Source organism: Rutidosis leptorrhynchoides, chromosome 7 (genome assembly GCF_046630445.1).
Source record: "Rutidosis leptorrhynchoides isolate AG116_Rl617_1_P2 chromosome 7, CSIRO_AGI_Rlap_v1, whole genome shotgun sequence".
Taxonomy (NCBI): domain Eukaryota; kingdom Viridiplantae; phylum Streptophyta; class Magnoliopsida; order Asterales; family Asteraceae; genus Rutidosis; species Rutidosis leptorrhynchoides.
The window spans coordinates 4,731,776-4,750,126 of NC_092339.1; the positions used below are offsets into that span (position 1 = coordinate 4,731,776).

The 18,351-nt window shown below is 31.3% G+C and overlaps 1 protein-coding gene and 1 pseudogene across 1 annotated transcript; both read left to right on the forward strand.

Moving 5' to 3' along the window:
- Positions 1 to 11,414: 11,414 nt before the first annotated feature.
- On the forward strand, positions 11,415 to 13,893 carry LOC139857992 (alcohol dehydrogenase 1-like). The gene is made up of 8 exons (XM_071846843.1): positions 11,415 to 11,915; positions 12,136 to 12,182; positions 12,306 to 12,631; positions 12,727 to 12,809; positions 12,900 to 12,975; positions 13,075 to 13,232; positions 13,316 to 13,477; positions 13,573 to 13,893. Exons 1-8 carry the CDS (start codon positions 11,742 to 11,744, stop codon positions 13,687 to 13,689), a joined length of 1,143 nt encoding a protein of 380 aa, XP_071702944.1. The 5' UTR covers positions 11,415 to 11,741; the 3' UTR covers positions 13,690 to 13,893.
- Positions 13,894 to 14,274: 381 nt separating this feature from the next.
- LOC139857813 (probable arabinosyltransferase ARAD1) lies at positions 14,275 to 17,772 on the forward strand (annotated as a pseudogene).
- The last annotated feature ends 579 nt before the right edge of the window (positions 17,773 to 18,351 follow it).

Genomic DNA, 18,351 nt, shown 5'->3' on the forward strand with positions numbered 1-18,351 from the left:
GGCCCAATCAGCCCAACAGGCTGAAGTTTTTTTTTTACAAGAGCCCAGCCTTCTTTAAAATATATATATATATATATATATATATATATATATATATATATATATATATATATATATATACGCCGTGGACTATGTGACGACCCGGAAATTTCTGACCAAATTTAAACTTAATCTTTACATAATTAATGTTTTCTGACACGATAAGCAAAGTCTATAATATTGAGTCTCGAAACTTTTGGAACTACATTCATGTAATCAAGTACCCTTGGACTGTGCTCGACGATTCACGAACATTGATGTGTATATAGATATGGTATAATAAATGATAATATATTATATGTAATTACAAATTACAAATTAAATTTATAATTACTATGTTAGTATCATTATCATTAATTTCATTAATATTAATATTAATATTAGTATTTGTATCATACCTAGAATATATATACATATGATATTTGATAAGGAGAAGTTGTTATATTATTATTGTTAATATTATTATAATTAGTACTAATATAATAAGTATTATTATTTGCATTATGAATGATATAATTATCACCATTTTTTTTAATATCGTTATTATTATCTATTATTATTATAAATAGTATTATTATAATTATTATTAGTATTATTATTATTATTATTTATTATTACTAATATATTTATTAGTCATTAATATTAATTATTAAAAATAAAAGTCAAGGATTTCGTACGAGTTAGTTATAGATATCAATTTAACTGCTTTAAATTCGATTTCCTGTCTCCAATATGATTGCAAAACAATTCCAATTACAGGTAAACAACAAAATCTGTTGAATGTAACTATCACTTTTATTTTTTTTAGTTCACCTGCTACATGAATCTGTACTACCTGTCTGCTAGATCTAAAAATCGATTTCAAATTCTCAATGCCAACAAAAATCGATCACATCATTATCAATAATTTCAATTAAATAATTTCCATAGTTATATACTGCTATCTCCTACTGAAATAATCTGTTTACATCACGGATCAAACCACGATCTCAAATCAAAATCAAACAACTGCAACTTTCTTAATCTCTCTTCTCTCTCTCTCTACTTTCTTCCTACTGTAGCATAACGAGAAAACTGTTACTGCTATTTGTTCGAAGTGCAAACCAGGCCAATGTTACTCGCTTCTGTGTTTGAACCGGACATAAACAGCCCTCAAAAACCCATTTAATTGTTGATGATATTTTCTGCTTGGTTCGATTAATTCATATACCCAAAACACCACATATAGTTCTACACTTCCGTTGCTATTCATCTATTTCTGTTTCTAATTTTTTTTCTTCAATATACGAACCACCATCACCAAAACCATCCGTTTTGCAACCATGAAGAACAAAACCAACACAAACCCATTTGAACTCAACCATTATCCTTCTTCTTTCTTATTTTCTTTTTCGTAAACCCTATACCAAACCCACAAATAAATTCTATACAGCAACTCTTCATTCTTGTTTCCCTTACCCCTTGTTCGCTTCATCAACAAAGAAACAACCATGAACAACTCCAAGTTATATTACTTTCATTTTTTTTCTTGCTCTTTGCATGACCACCATTTTAAATACATAAAAGATTGTCCACTTGAATGTAGTAGAATTCTTTATAAAACGCATTATGAAGAGAATCGGGACACTTGTTGTAAATGGGGACAATTTAAATCAATATGGCAGACATATACCAACCATATTGCTCCACTTGATATATATAAAAAAGAAGAAATCAGTTTAAGCTTGGATTTATCCTTCCTTCGCTGCTACAACCACTCCTGTTCCTGAATCACTATTAAGATGTCGTTGACAAAGGTATAATACTATCCTAATACGATTGATTAACTGTCGGTGTAATTTATGCTTCTACTTCCAACTAACGGGCGATTGTAGCAGTACAAACCCAACAACCCATTTATTTACAAATGATAAATGGTGATGGCCTTATACCGTTTACCCTGGACCAACAGAAACAATTTAATCCCAAGTATTATTCTGGCCCAATATCATATATCAACTAACCTAATAACTGAGGCTACTTCTGTTTCGATTCAATAAACGAAGAAGAATGAAACTGTGACAATGAGCGACGATTATGATTATGATTATGATGCAAAGATGATCATGATCATAATGAAATCATGGAGACAATGAGAAGGAATACAGTGAAGTGAAAATAGTGGTGAGTTATATAATAGATGATGATGAGCGATGATCTTAATAGATGATTAAGATGATGAATCGAAAATGATGTATAAATAAGGAGTTGATGGTAATAATGATAAAGATGAAGAGGTGTAGTTGTTATGCATTTCTTGATAGAGTTTATGAAAAAGATATTAAGTATCAAGCGATTAAAGGATTAAACTTTCTAAGAAATACTAAAATGAATGAACAGCTCGATGGTTAGGGGTCTGGTTACTGTACGAGAGGTGCCGGGTTCGATTCTTGCCTGCTGCCCTATTTCTTTTTATTTATTAAAAGCAAGTAATGGGTTTGATCAAAGGTTACTTGGACCTATTGTTGGGCTTGTTTAACTTGCGAGTTGGGCTTCCAATAACTAATCAGGCTTTTACTAAACTTGGGCCGTGTACTGTTTCGATTGGGCCAACAATGATGGTATAAAGAAGACCGACGGGTTATAAGATTAAAAATAGTTATTACAACAGAAAACCTAAGGTGGTCGAATGGTTAAGCATGTTTCGAATGAGCGAGTGGTCTCGGGTTTGAACCCGGTTCGGGGCGATTTCTTTTTAGAAAGAGCTTTTGAGGTAGTTATCTTTTTTAAAAATTATTATTATTACAAGTATTATTATTATTATTATTGTTAATATTATTTTTATTATTGTTATTATTATTATTATTATTATTATTATTATTATTATTATTATATAATTAATATTTGTTAATATTATCATTATCATTATTGGTAACATTATTATTAAGTGTAATGAACTTTTGAGCTATTGTTATGATTATGATTATTATTATTTTTATCATTTCTAATATTATTTTGGTATTAATACAATTTTAACAAACAAAAGATATATATACATACATACATATATATATATATATATATATATATATATATATATATATATATATATATATATATATATATATATATATATATATATATATATATATATATATACAAAAATGTAATAAATACATATAACATAACAAAATTAATATTTTTATTTATTTTAAATATATAAAATAAATATATGAAACATATATGTTCTTAATATAAAAATGATATAACTAATAAATTATTATATATATAAATTTGTTTGGTTACAATTATGTGTGTTAATATATATATACATGATATAGATTCGTGAATTCGAGGCCAACCTTGCACTTGTTCAATGTCGTCATATGTATTTTTACTACAAAATACAGTATGGTGAGTTCATTTGATTCCCTTTTACTCTTTACATTTTTGGAACTGAGAATACATGCGCTGTTTTTACAACTGCTTTATTAAATGCTTTTGAAATACATTTTGAACTGTGAATACATGAAATGCTTTTATAAATGTTTGACGAGATAGACACAAGCAAAACATTCCTCGAATGAATTATGTGGACGTGATAATTGCCACCATTGAATTATGTGGACGTGAAAATTGCCACAATTGATATGAATATTTTTCCCCTGATTATTATTGCTTGGTAACCTAAGAATTAGGGAACATCACTAATTTTGAGAATTAGTGCACGCCTAATTGACGCGAATCCTAAAGGTAGCTACCGGGTTTAACACCCCCACCCAGAATGTTCACTAGATGGAAGGGCTAGTGGGCGTGGTGTTTAGTACTTCAAAGTTTATATGATTATTATACAGACGAGATGTTCTGTTTTGGGGATATTATTGATGCGCATTATATGTTAAGGTCGGTTAACAAGCCAAGCAATGAATGAAAAGTGAATGTTATGTATCGAGAGAATGATTTTATACACAGGTTATGTGTATGTTATTTTTGTGCACGAGATATGTGTACGGTTACTAAGATTTATGAAAATGGTTTCATACACGAGAAAGGTGTACTGTATTTAAAAGATATCGCATGTACATTACAGGTGGGTATAGGATTGGGGCCCATTTGTACCATGCAGGGTTTAAATTTTGTGGTCTATCAAAATGATGAATTTTTATTGTTTTATGATAAACCTTTGAACTCACCAACCTTTTGGTTGACACTTGAAAGCATGTTTATTTGCAGGTATGAAAGAAATCATCCGCTGTGCATTTGCTCATTTTAAAAGACATCATTTGGAGTCGATCATCGCAATAGGACCAGATGTTGGTGACTTCGTCCAGATGGATTAGGACGGGGTGTGACAGACTAGCTTCGAACCCGCGACCTCTCGTTTAATAAACACACTACCAACCAACTACGCTGTCTCTGCTTTTCTGTTTTATTTCGTTCCTAAATTTATTTAATCACTATTTCTGGTTTCCTTCATCTTCTTCAATTTACACACCCAGAACTATTCATTAACAACAAAATCATCATTTATCTTCATGGACTTAATATCATTAACAACATAATCGTATTCCATCATCTTCATACGGATCATCATGTCAGTTTCATAATTACCATCGTTGTCCCCCATCTCCATCTTTGTAGTCGATAATATATATATATATATATATATATATATATATATATATATATATATATATATATATATATATATATATATATATATATATATATATATATACTTAACGGCAGTAGGAGCAAGAACTTAAATGGTGATTATGGTGATTTCGTTCGAACTAGAAGAAGAAACAGAAAGCGTAACAGTAGCAGTTAAAATAATGATGATGATGATGGCGGTTTGATGATGATTAAATGGTGGGGATCGACGGTTCACAGCAGTGAAGTCGTCGGTTGTTTATATGATGAAAGTGGTGTTATTATTAGACTAGAAACAGGAAAACAAACTGCAGTAGCAGTGATATGATTACGTGGTAGTTCATGGTTAAATATGGTGGTGGGTTTCGATGGTTTGGGACAGAAAAATAGGAGAGAGAGGGAGGAGAGAGAGAGAGTATGGTGGCGGTGTAGGGTGACTGACAGTGGTGGTTTGGGTGATGGGTGTGTTGGCCGGTGTTAGTGGTGGTGCTTGAAATGGCGGAGGAGATCAAATGGCGTGTTTAAATGGGTCTTGGTGTTTGATAGAAAACCGAACATGAAAAGATCAAAAAACTTGATGGCTATGGCTATGGTGGTTGATTGTTCGAATGCAAACACAAATGGAAAAATGGTGACGGTTCTTGATGGTTGTGAGGGTGGTTTAAGGTGATGATGAGTTGCACGAATAATGATAACACAAACAAGGTCTCGGTCATTGCTTTGCTCGATCAAAATAATAAATGATGAGTATTAACTTGGTTCATAAAAATGGGTGTTGGTTTGTGGATTAAGAAACTAAAAGTAAAAAGGAAATAGTGATTAAGGGTGGTGGGTGAGTTGATTACAAGGAACACGTATGTATATATATATTTAATATGTTTACCTCCAACAAAACTGTAACAACCCGTCCTTATCCCCCTGGACGAAGTCATCAACATCTGGTCCCATTGCGAGGTACTGACCTAAATATGCCATGAATGACTCCAAATAATATCTTTCAATTGAACAAATGCACAGCGGAAGACTTAATTCGTACCTGAGAATAAACATGCTTAAAAGTGTCAACCAAAAGGTTGGTGAGTTCATAGGTTTATCATAATAATCATTTCAATATATTAATAGACCACAAGATTTCCGTTTATAAATATATGTACACTCGCAAGTGTATAAAAGTATTCTATAAGCTGTAGGCACCCGGTAACAAGCCTTAACGTTCATGATTTACCCTCTGAAGTACACCAGATCAGGTGTGTTTAAAATAACCTCGAAGTACTAAAGCATCCCATAGTCAGGATGAGGTTTGTCAGACCCAATAGATCTATCTTTAGGATTCGCGCCTACCGTACATAGACAAGTAGTTTAATGTTACCAAGCTAAGGGTATATTTCTGGTTTAAACCCACATAGAATTAGTTTTAGTACTTGTGCCTATTTCGTAAAACATTTATAAAACAGCGCATGTATTCTCATCCCAAAAATATATATAAAAAGGGAGTAATGAAACTCACCATACTGTATTTTGTAGTAAAAATACATATGACGTCATTGAACAAGTATAGGGTTGGCCTCGGATTCACGAACCTATATCATTTATATATATATTAACATATATAATGGTAATCGAACACGTTTATATATTATTAGTGATTTAATTGTTATTTTAATTAGGTGTTTCACTAATAACCTAATTGGTTATATTCATTAATATTTATTATAAAGGTATTAATAAAATTATGTTATATGTAGTAAATATGATTTTACATATCTAATAGTTATTTGATAAAATAATATTGATACTAGTATTAATAATAATAATAATAATATAAAATTAGTGATATTAATGTTAAAATAATATTAATGATAGTAAAAATAATAATTTTAATGAAAATGATAATTTTTCTAATAATGATAATAATAATAAAAATGATACTTTTAATAAGAACGATAGTTTTTAATAAAAATGATACTAATAATAATATCAGTAAAAATATTAATAATAATAATAATAATAATATTAATATTAATAATAATAATAATAATAATAATAATAATAATAATAATAATAATAATAATAATAATAATAATAATAATAATAATAATAATAATAATAATAATAATAAAATTTAAATACTACCTTAAGGTAACCAATTTCCAAAAAGAAATGCTATTGCCCGACTTGGACCCAAGACCTCCCGCTAATCCATAAACACACCCAACCATTTATCCATTTGTTACTTCCTGATATATTTCGTACTCGAATTCTAATTAACCAGTTTTCTCATCATACCCATTTTATCATCCTTAACGTATCCATATTATCATTAATCACAACATCATCTTAATCTTTTTTTTTTCTCTAATATCATCATCGGTCAAAGTCATACTATCATCATCAAGTTATTTTCATCATCGTGATTATTTGTTATGATCATCATCATCATCTAAATCGTCATGATCATTATCCACGATCATTATCATTTTTGTGATATCATTCCTCTATTGTTATTTTATGTATCTTTTATCAAATACCGTCACCATTGTCATCATATACTACCTCATCATCTATAAACCCTAATGATCATTCTTTTTATTATCATTGTTCATTCGGTCCACATTATTCCCTAATCATCATGACCATCACCTAACTATCATCATTATTATTTCATAATCGTCATCTTCATTTGCTATCCTAACACTTATCAACCTTGTGATCACCATTATTATTTAGTCTTATTAAGTCACGGCTCACTAATCATGCTGCACACAGGAACAATTTCCAGCCTCGGCCCAATTAAAGTCACGGCCCAACCATGGTTCTCAAGTCCAACTTGCAGTCCAATATAAAAAAAAATCATACGGGCCAATTACTAATTTGTGGGTTTAGTTTGAAAATGGAACGACGGGAAAATAAGAAGAAAAAAATACGCTGATGATCCTTATCTCATTCATTACCTCATCATCCACTAATCAAGAAATTATCAATCATAAAAGGCAGTTTGTCGGCCAAAGTAAAAAGGAACACACTAAAAAAAACAAACCAAATCACTGTCCTTTACATCTTTCAAATGGGTTTATGGTGGTGATCATAGGTTGTAGGGTTTAGTTATAAGAACGTTCATGGGGATAAGTGATGGGTTTTGGGTTTCACGTTACAATCGAGCAGCAATAATAGTAACATCCTTCTTGTCGTTGCATTAACAAAATTTATAATGATTGGTTTGATGGTTAAGCTGAATAGGACCATAACAGAAATAAATAACAGCTTACTTGATTTATATATCGGGTTTGTGGTGATAGTTTTACAGTTGCAATCCATCGGCTCAATTGATGAAGGTTCTCGGCCAACCCACCAAAAGGAAGAAAAACAAGACAAGAAAAGAAATACTATGGGATGGTGGTGATCGTTCATCGGTGGTGAAACAGGAGCTGCAGGTGGTGGCGGCTATAAGGTGATTATAGGAGGTGGTTGTGGGGTGATTTCGTGAGTGATTTGTGGTGAGGTTTGGTGGGCGGAAGTTGAAGCCACAAGCTACTGTGATATCATGATAAAAACAGAAAATATGAAGCATACAATAATCGAATCACAGTAGCCGCAAATAAGCAGTTTCTTCTCTTGATTTAATTCGAACAGAATACGAAAAATATATAAATAAATAATTATAGGAAAGGTCTTCATCATAAGTTCATAGATGTGTGGTAAATTATAAGTGGGTTTTATTGAAAGACAAATATACAAGTAGTAATAATAGTGATGTTGTTGTGTGTTTGAATATTAAGACAACATGTCGATTTATAAATGTTTCCAGCTAACAGATCCATTTCATATTTGTCTGCATTCTATCACATGGAGAATAGGAAATTAGAAAAAAATTATAAAGGTGATGTTGAAGTATAACAAACGCATAATTATTTATTTATTTATTCTTTTTATATATGTAATTTTAATAATTAATAAAATATGTAATATTATTTAATATTAATAATAATCATAATAATAATAAATATTAATAATAATGGTACTAACAATTATTAATGATAATAATTTTTACTAATAGTGTTAGTAATAAAATTATAACAACTTAATATTAATATATAATTATTTGTATAAAATGAAAAATTATAAATTTCTACGTATTTATTTATAAATTATTTATGCTACAATATTCATATATATGTATGTATATATATATATATATATATATATATATATATATATATATATATATATATATATATATATATATATATATATATATATATAAACATATATATATATATATCCATATAGTTTACAACCAGTTGTTCGTGAAACGTTAAAAAAAATCGAAGGTTAAATGAATTCATAATATCCGTTCAAAAATTTTGAGGCTCAACCTACAGACTTTGCTCATCATATCGGAATCATGATAAGATTAAGATTAAATCTGGTCGAAAATTTCCAGGTCGTCACAAAAACAATCAGAGTGGCAAATAATATCTTAAATAATTTATAGAGTTAAAGAAAACGTGGAATATGAATCACAAGCTGTCATAAATTTGTATTCATTCTACCGACAGTTTTCACGGACTGTGTTATAACGTGGTTCATTGCTAAACAGTTAAAATATAAAAGTGTTACTAAAATCCTAAATTTTTAGATTAAATATATTTAATTATTTCACTCATTAACTGTTTGAAACATGATCAAAAAAGTTCAATAATTATTTATTTTCTGTTCCAATTTATATGTACTGAGTGCTAATATTTAATCTTAAAAGGGTAAAAATATTTTTGACAAATCTAAAATCTTCGTAATCAATTTACAGTCCAACTTTTATTTCAATCCTTCATGAACATGTACAATATCTATATTAAAACTAACAAAACATCAACCGAGTGTTACTGACGTTTACTAATTAAGCTCGAAATCATTCATTTTCCATTTACTCTCTCTCTAAATATAATCAGTTTTAAATAACAAGTTTTATCACATAAATATATATTATATAGTTTTTAAACAAATAGATTTAATATTATTTTATATATTTACAAGTAGTATTTATATACATATTTATATTTATATACATATACATATATATATATATATATATATATATATATATATATATATATATATATATATACACACACACACATTTGTAATAATAGTTTTCATTATATCGCATATTATTTTACATATTTATTTCCAACAATTAACTCATATATTATTTCAATTAATATTTTAAATTATTACATATATATATATATATATATATATATATATATATATATATATATATATATATATATATATATATATATATATATATATTAAATATACATGTATCTATTTACAATTAGTTGTTCGTGAATCGTCGAGAACAGTCGAAGGTTAATTGAATATATGAAACAGTTCAAAAATTTTGAGACTCAGATTAACAGACTTTGCTTACCTTGTCAAAGATATTAAATCGTATCGAGAGTTTGGTTCAAAATTAGTCGAAATTTTCCGGGTCACTACATTAAAGGGCGCGAAAAAAAAAATTCGATCACTTATGTGTATCCTTGGTGGCATGCTCTGACCCCTCAGACGCTTCTAATGAGACGTCACCCGTGACGTTGAAGAGACGTTAGTCATGAATCTGACATAAAAAACAAATGCGTCAAATTTTTTTTAGCCAATCAAATTTACCATTAATTTTTATATATTATTAATTTATTTGTTTTATATTCAACAATTAATCATATAACTAGTCCGGACCGGCCCGCGCGATGCAGCGGGGGCTTTCGGCCGACGTATTCATATTTAACGCAGCTTTATTTACAGAAGGGTAAACGGGCCATCTGTTATGCGTCGTTGTTGGTGTCGTCGTCTTTAGTGTTTTTTAAAATATGTCCGGTTCGAACGTAGTTAGTTTCATTTTGTTGATAAAATTATTTCGAGCCTAATGGTGCTGGCGAAAAAATTTAACTCGCAGCGAGCAGCAAGATACGGGCTGTCGTTGTGTTTAGCCATTTTTTAAAAAGTGTTCGTTTCGAACGTAGTTAGTATCGTTTTGTTCATAAAATTATTCCGAGTCTGACGCTGTCGTCGAAAAAATTTAACTTGTGCCGAGCGGGAAGATACGGATTATCGTTGTGTTTAGCGTTTTTTTAGAAGTGTCCGTTTCGCGTATAGTTAGTCCCGTTGGGTTCATAAGATTTTTCCGAGTAGAACGGTGGTCTCTGGAAAATTTAACTTGCACCCAGCGAGAAGATAGGGTCCGTTATAAATTCGGGTGGAATTAGTTTCTTATATTTTAATTAAATTATATATTTACACTTTTTACCCCTTAAAATGTGTAAACTTGAGAACCGTTGTGAAAATATAGTCGAAGTTGAGGGAAACCTCAAAACTATAATAAAATATAACTAAAACTACAACATTTCACAACTCTTTTAGTATATAAGGTTAAAATTATAATTATAATAATTAATAATTATAATTAATAATTATTATTTATTATTATAAAGTAACAAAGGAAAAATCAACTAGATGGTGGTGGGTCCAGAATAATGATTTTCGATCAATACCGCCAACACATAATCTGGGAAGACTGGGAACTGATTTCTGTTTCTCAATTCACAATATAGATTGCTTTGTCTGTAATGATTTTAGTCCCTATTTTGAAAAAAAAAAATATATATATATATATGAAAAAATATGTCATAACTTTCAACTTGTATATATCCTATTTATTGACATGTAATCTGATAAAATTAATTTATAATAGTGAAATATAAAGTATTCACCGAACAGTTTCTTGTTTTAGTAAAATCAGTGGGTTTAGAATTAACTAATAGTCAACCCCGGCCCTTGATTAAACCCGGCAAACAGAAACCTGGTGGCTGGCTGGTATCTTAATTCTGGTATAACATACATAATACATCTAGTAGATTATATTCAACCACTCCCTCTTATAAATATGAACATAAATAAATCATGTATTCAACATCAAATTACTCAAAACATATCAAACAACCAACAAACCCAATCAAACTCGTTTTCAAATTTTCTGTTTATCAAGTGATCAAGTAACAAGAAACTCAAAGATGTCTAGCACTATTGGACAGGTGATCCGATGCAAAGCTGCGGTGGCGTGGGAAGCCGCAAAGCCGCTAGTGATCGAAGAAGTTGAGGTGGCGCCACCTCAGAAAATGGAAGTCAGGATTAAGATTTTATTTACTTCACTCTGTCACACTGATGTTTACTTTTGGGAAGCCAAGGTACATATATATATAAATCTACTTGTTTCACCATTTTATATTTGGTTGATAAGTTGCATCAATTAATAGTTAATTGGATATAGTCACAATACCTCACTAATAAGTGGTCAGAATGACTCGGTTAGACGCATACATAGTAGGCTGAATAAGAGACTTTATCTGATTACCTGTTTAGTTAATCATTTTTATATTTAATATGTGTTTCCTATCTATTTTTCAGGGTCAGAATCCTGTATTTCCTAGGATTTTAGGACATGAGGCTGGAGGGTATGTTTTAATTTTTGTAGCATAATGAAATTGGTTTGTGTTATTATTATATTTGATTGATGATTGATTAATTAATATTAATATTAATATTAATATTAGTATTATTTGGATTTGAATATATAGAGTTGTGGAGAGTGTTGGGGAAGGAGTAACTGATCTTGAGGTAGGGGATCATGTCCTTCCTGTTTTTACTGGAGAATGTAAAGAATGTGCTCATTGTAAGTCTGAAGAGAGCAATATGTGTGATCTCTTAAGGATCAATACTGATAGGGGAGTCATGATTCATGATCAAAAATCTCGGTTTTCAATCAAAGGAAAACCGATTTTTCATTTTGTTGGTACGTCTACTTTTAGCGAGTATACAGTTGTTCATGTTGGATGCCTTGCTAAAATCAACCCTAAAGCACCTCTTGACAAAGTTTGTGTCCTCAGTTGTGGGATCTCCACAGGTACAAACCAAATGAATTTGTACTTTTTTTTTTTCATTTAACTTTTTGTTAATTGTTAATGTTATGTTGACAAAAAAATTATTTGTATATTATAGGCCTAGGCGCTACTTTGAATGTTGCAAAACCGAAAAAGGGTTCATCTGTGGCCATTTTTGGACTTGGAGCTGTAGGACTTGCTGTGAGTTTCTTAAATTTGTACTTTTTATTTATTACATTTGGGCATTTATATTTATGTTAATATAAACCTAATGAAATCAATTGTGATTAGGCTGCTGAAGGTGCAAGAATTGCTGGTGCTTCAAGGATTATTGGTGTTGATCTTAATGCCAACCGATTCGAACTAGGTAAGTTACAGAAGTAATGAAAAAATTTGGTTGTAAAAAGTTGTTTTTTTCATAAAAAAAAACTAAAGGGTCTTAAATAAACTACTTGGTTTTCAACAGCAAAGAAATTTGGTGTGACCGAGTTTGTGAACCCAAAAGACTACAAGAAACCGGTACAAGAAGTGATTGCAGAGATGACAAATGGAGGTGTTGACAGGAGTGTTGAATGCACTGGCCATGTTGATGCTATGATCTCTGCTTTCGAATGTGTTCATGATGTATGTGTGAATTTACTTTTTTATAATGCTCATTGGTGTTTTATCTTATTGACACTAACAAGATCAAAATTGAAAATGCATAGGGCTGGGGTGTTGCTGTGCTTGTTGGTGTACCACATAAAGATGCTGTTTTCAAGACTAGTCCTTTGAATTTGTTGAATGAAAGGACTCTCAAGGGTACCTTCTTTGGAAACTATAAACCTCGATCCGATATACCTTCGGTGGTCGAAAAGTACATGAATAAGGTAACTTATAACTTCACATAATCAACAATTTTCGCGATGGTATCTTATTATTGAGAAATTGCGTGGTGTTAATTTGGCTTATGGAATTGTTGTAGGAACTTGAGCTAGAGAAGTTCATAACACATGAAGTGCCATTTTCTGAGATCAATAAGGCCTTTGATTTGATGCTTAAAGGTGAAGGTCTTCGTTGCATCATTCATATGGATGAATAAATTGAAGCAGTGTGCAAGAGAGAAGCATGTTTCGTTGTTGAAGTTCTGTTATCCTTTGACGTTTTGAATACTTTGTTACATATCTCTTAATGTTATGTTTATAAGTTGTATTGTAGCGGGGCTTGAAATGCCTATGTACCCTTTCTAATGCTTATCTCTTAATGTTACATACCATTAAAGTTAATAAGAGTCTGTTTCGTATCATTACTACTGGTGTTATATGAACTACTTAACATACATTCTTCAAAATAATTCATTCATGGACGAATTTAAAAAAGTAGAGATCTTGACAACTAAACAAATGAAAAAGAACCCTCTTAAAACACTCCTACTACTTTTTATGTCATAAGTTTTCATTGTACTGCAGAACTATTTCCATGTGTTCCTTTTATTAATAAAAAAATCGGATAAACTGAATACATAACTGTCTTTTTTGCTAAGATTCAATTTTATTCCAACATGTATTTATTATTTTATGAGCTCAAAAAAACAAAAAACAAAAAACAGAAAACACCCTCTATAGCATTATTCTGATTTCTAACAGAGTAACATAAGTTTTTATACCGCAACTATTGAGTATTACCATTGAATACCCAAATTTGAGTTATACTCGTATGGTTCAAGTTTAACTCCAAAATAAAGCACAAATCAAAAGGCCCAAGAATAAACTACATTACTATTTTCCTCAAAACGACGTCGTAGACTCCTTCTTTCACCTCACTCTCCCACAGAGTCAGTCACAGTCGGTTGAACAAATGGGCAGCATCAAGAACAAACTATTCGTACATCCTACAGCAACACCTTGCACCCGCACACATAAGATAGGAGCCCTAGCTCTAATTGCAATCACCTTCTTCACCACCAGGCTCATTGACCAATCACTATCATCCACCGCCACTTCTATACACTTCACTCACCGACGTCAATAGATTCGAATCTGACGTCATAAGTTTCTCCGGAGACGACTGTTCTGTACGGTGGCCGATCCGTGGTTACGGCTCGTACGTATCTCTTAAGATTTATGTATACGATGAGAATGAAATTGATGGATTGAAACAGTTGCTGTACGGACGTGATGGTAAAATATCGCCGGAGTCATGTCTTAAAGGCCAATGGGGAACTCAGGTGACCTAGTTTTTGTAATCTGTATGTTATATGTAATTTAACTTTATCATCTTAATATTATTTGAAATTATCTTTTGGGACAACTAATTAATCTTCAGTTTTTGGGATATTTTCAGTTTTATGCGATATTATTCAGTTTATTGCGATATGTTTTCTTGTGATGTGTCAGATTTTTGTGCTTGTGCTTGTTTTATGGGATCATTTTTTGTTTTCTGTGTGATATACCTCTGTTAAGTGTATCTTTATGTTATTATATTTCTAAGGCTAATGCTAATTGAGATGAATATGAAATTGTAGGTTAAGATACACAGGCTTCTACTTAAGTCAAGGTATCGTACACACAAGAAAGCAGATGCAGATCTGTTCTTCGTACCGGCATATGCTAAATGTGTTCGGATGATGGGTGGTCTTAATGATAAAGAGATAAACCAAGCGTACGTGAAGGTATGGTGTTGGTGATCTTGTTCATGAAACTTATCTTTATAAACTGGAATTGGAGTAGCTAACACTGCACTCTTGCGTTCATGCTTTTAGGTATTAAGCCAAATGCCATATTTCAGGTTATCAGGTGGTCGCAACCACATTTTTGTGTTTCCAAGGTTCGTTCACTTACTGTGATAATCTGATTTCCAAGGCTGAAGAGTGTTTAGCAAAATATTAGAAGGATCTATGTTAGATGAACTTGCAGTAGATAGCAATGTAATTTCAAATACATTCTAAATTGGTCACCAAACATTTGAGAGCGTTTATCAAAACTAGTTTACTTTCTTAACTATGATATCTTTGGGTAACTGGCTAAGTAACCTATAGAGTACAAGTTGCAGATGAATGTATTGTAGCAGTTTTCGAAAGTTGGATGGTTTTATAAACTTGGTGCATCTTTTTATACAATTACTAACGATTACTACTATATGGTAGTGGCGCAGGGGCTCATTTATTCAAATCGTGGGCTACTTACATTAACCGATCAATAATCCTAACTCCTGAGGTTGGTGATCCCTCTTAAATGTACAACTTCATTAATGGAAGTTGGAAGTTGGCAGTTGGACAAATTTTCTTTCTGGTCTATTTTGTCCTATGTTTTAGATAATGTTAAGCTACATGTGGCAAGCTGGGCAGGTTGGTTAACAGGCCAAATGGGTTTGGGTTAAAACAGGCATTTTTAGTATGCGTTGGGATGGATCAGATTAATCTGCAAACCCTTCAGCGTCCATATATATATATATATATATATATATATGTATATATATATGTATATATATATATATATATATATATATATATATGTATATATATATATATATATATATATATATATATATATGTATATATATATATATATATATATATATATATATATATATATATATATATAGGTAATTAATGTTACAGAAAAAAAAAAAAATAATAACTAATCTGATCTTATAAATAAGAATGATTTAGGAGTTGTATGTACAACTCATTTGACCATTCAGCCCATATGACATGTTCCTCTTTTAGCTAAATATTTACTCATCATTTGGTTTGTTTGGGGTAAATCACTACCCAAAACGATCAGGTCATTAATGGATGGTTCTAAATTGACACCTCTAAATTATACATGACGGGTGCAGGGGGACCGGGCAGATAAACGAGACACAAGTGCATTCAATACATGGAAAGATGTAATCATACCCGGGAACGTTGACGATGGTATGACGAGTAACGGGGTTAGGTTGGTCAAGCCTTTGGCATTATCAAAGAGGAAATACTTAGCAAACTACTTAGGTCGAGCACAAGGAAAGCTTGGGCGTCTTCAATTAATAGATCTTGCTAAACAATTCCCAGATAAGGTATGTTAGAAATTTAGTTTTCCATAACTTGATGCCATGCTTTAAATAAGTCAACCAACCATATATAACAACTGTGTTTGTTTTTTTATCGACGTACAGTTGGAATGTCCAGAGTTGAAGTTCAGTGGTCCCGAAAAATTAGGGAAGAGTGATTACTTTCAACACCTGCGCAACGCTAAGTTCTGTTTGGCTCCTCGTGGCGAGTCGTCTTGGACTCTTCGCTTTTACGAATCCTTTTTTGTTGTATCCTTTCTCTCTCTCTCTCTATGAATTTATATATGCATACACGTATGTATATACACATACATACATTATACATATACATAGACATATATACACACAGAGAAACACACACTGACACTCATATGGGAGTTCATTAAATTAATTAAAGATTGTTTGCGAAACAGGAGTGTGTTCCTGTGCTCTTATCAGATCATGCAGAGTTACCATTTCAAAATGTTGTAGATTACTCCCAGATATCAATTAAATGGCCATCTTCACGAACCACAACTCAACTTTTGGACTACTTGGAGTCCATTCCAGGTATGTTATTATTATCTTAATAATAATTCTAGGGTTTTTTTAATCTTTTTTTTCTGTTAACGAATATCATTTTCCCTGTTAAATGAAGTATACTGGTTTATGTATTGTTATCGAAAATACGAATGTTGTTCGTATGGGAATGGACTTGATTGATACCTTCTTTTTTGTCCCTTAACATGTTGAACTATGGTACTGAAAGGAAACACATAATGTTAATTTTAGTCTTTTTACTGCACTTAACAATTTAACATATCTAGTTACTATATGCCCAGATAAACATATCGAAGAGATGATAGCTCGTGGCAGAAAGGTGAGATGTTTATTCGTTTATGGTCCTGATTCGGAGCCCTGCTCTGCATTTAGTGGAATATTATGGGAACTGCAAAGGAAAACAAGGCGATTTCATCACTCGCCTGAAACATTTTGGCTGCATAATGGTTCCATTGTAAACAGAGACTTGGTAGAATTCAACGAGTGGACACCACCCATGCCTTTGCCTTAATTCGCAGACTTCACTCTTCATGGTATATTTTTGCTAACGGACGGAAATTATAGAATACAAGTCATATTGTGAATGCATTGTCCTTTAACGGACGGAAATTATAGATATCAATTTAACTGCTTTAAATTCGATTTCCTGTCTCCAATATGATTGCAAAACAATTCCAATTACAGGTAAACAACAAAATCTGTTGAATGTAACTATCACTTTTATTTTTTTTAGTTCACCTGCTACATGAATCTGTACTACCTGTCTGCTAGATCTAAAAATCGATTTCAAATTCTCAATGCCAACAAAAATCGATCACATCATTATCAATAATTTCAATTAAATAATTTCCATAGTTATATACTGCTATCTCCTACTGAAATAATCTGTTTACATCACGGATCAAACCACGATCTCAAATCAAAATCAAACAACTGCAACTTTCTTAATCTCTCTTCTCTCTCTCTCTACTTTCTTCCTACTGTAGCATAACGAGAAAACTGTTACTGCTATTTGTTCGAAGTGCAAACCAGGCCAATGTTACTCGCTTCTGTGTTTGAACCGGACATAAACAGCCCTCAAAAACCCATTTAATTGTTGATGATATTTTCTGCTTGGTTCGATTAATTCATATACCCAAAACACCACATATAGTTCTACACTTCCGTTGCT

What these genes read in the sequence shown, in the direction of transcription:
- LOC139857992 (XM_071846843.1), top strand. Translation starts at nt 11,742, where the DNA reads ATGTCTAGCACTATTGGACAGGTGATCCGATGCAAAGCTGCGGTGGCG. An exon ending in TTAGGACATGAGGCTGGAGG is followed by an intron (nt 12,183 to 12,305) that starts GTATGTTTTAAT and finishes TTGAATATATAG; the next exon opens with AGTTGTGGAGAGTGTTGGGG. An exon ending in TGCCAACCGATTCGAACTAG is followed by an intron (nt 12,976 to 13,074) that starts GTAAGTTACAGA and finishes GGTTTTCAACAG; the next exon opens with CAAAGAAATTTGGTGTGACC.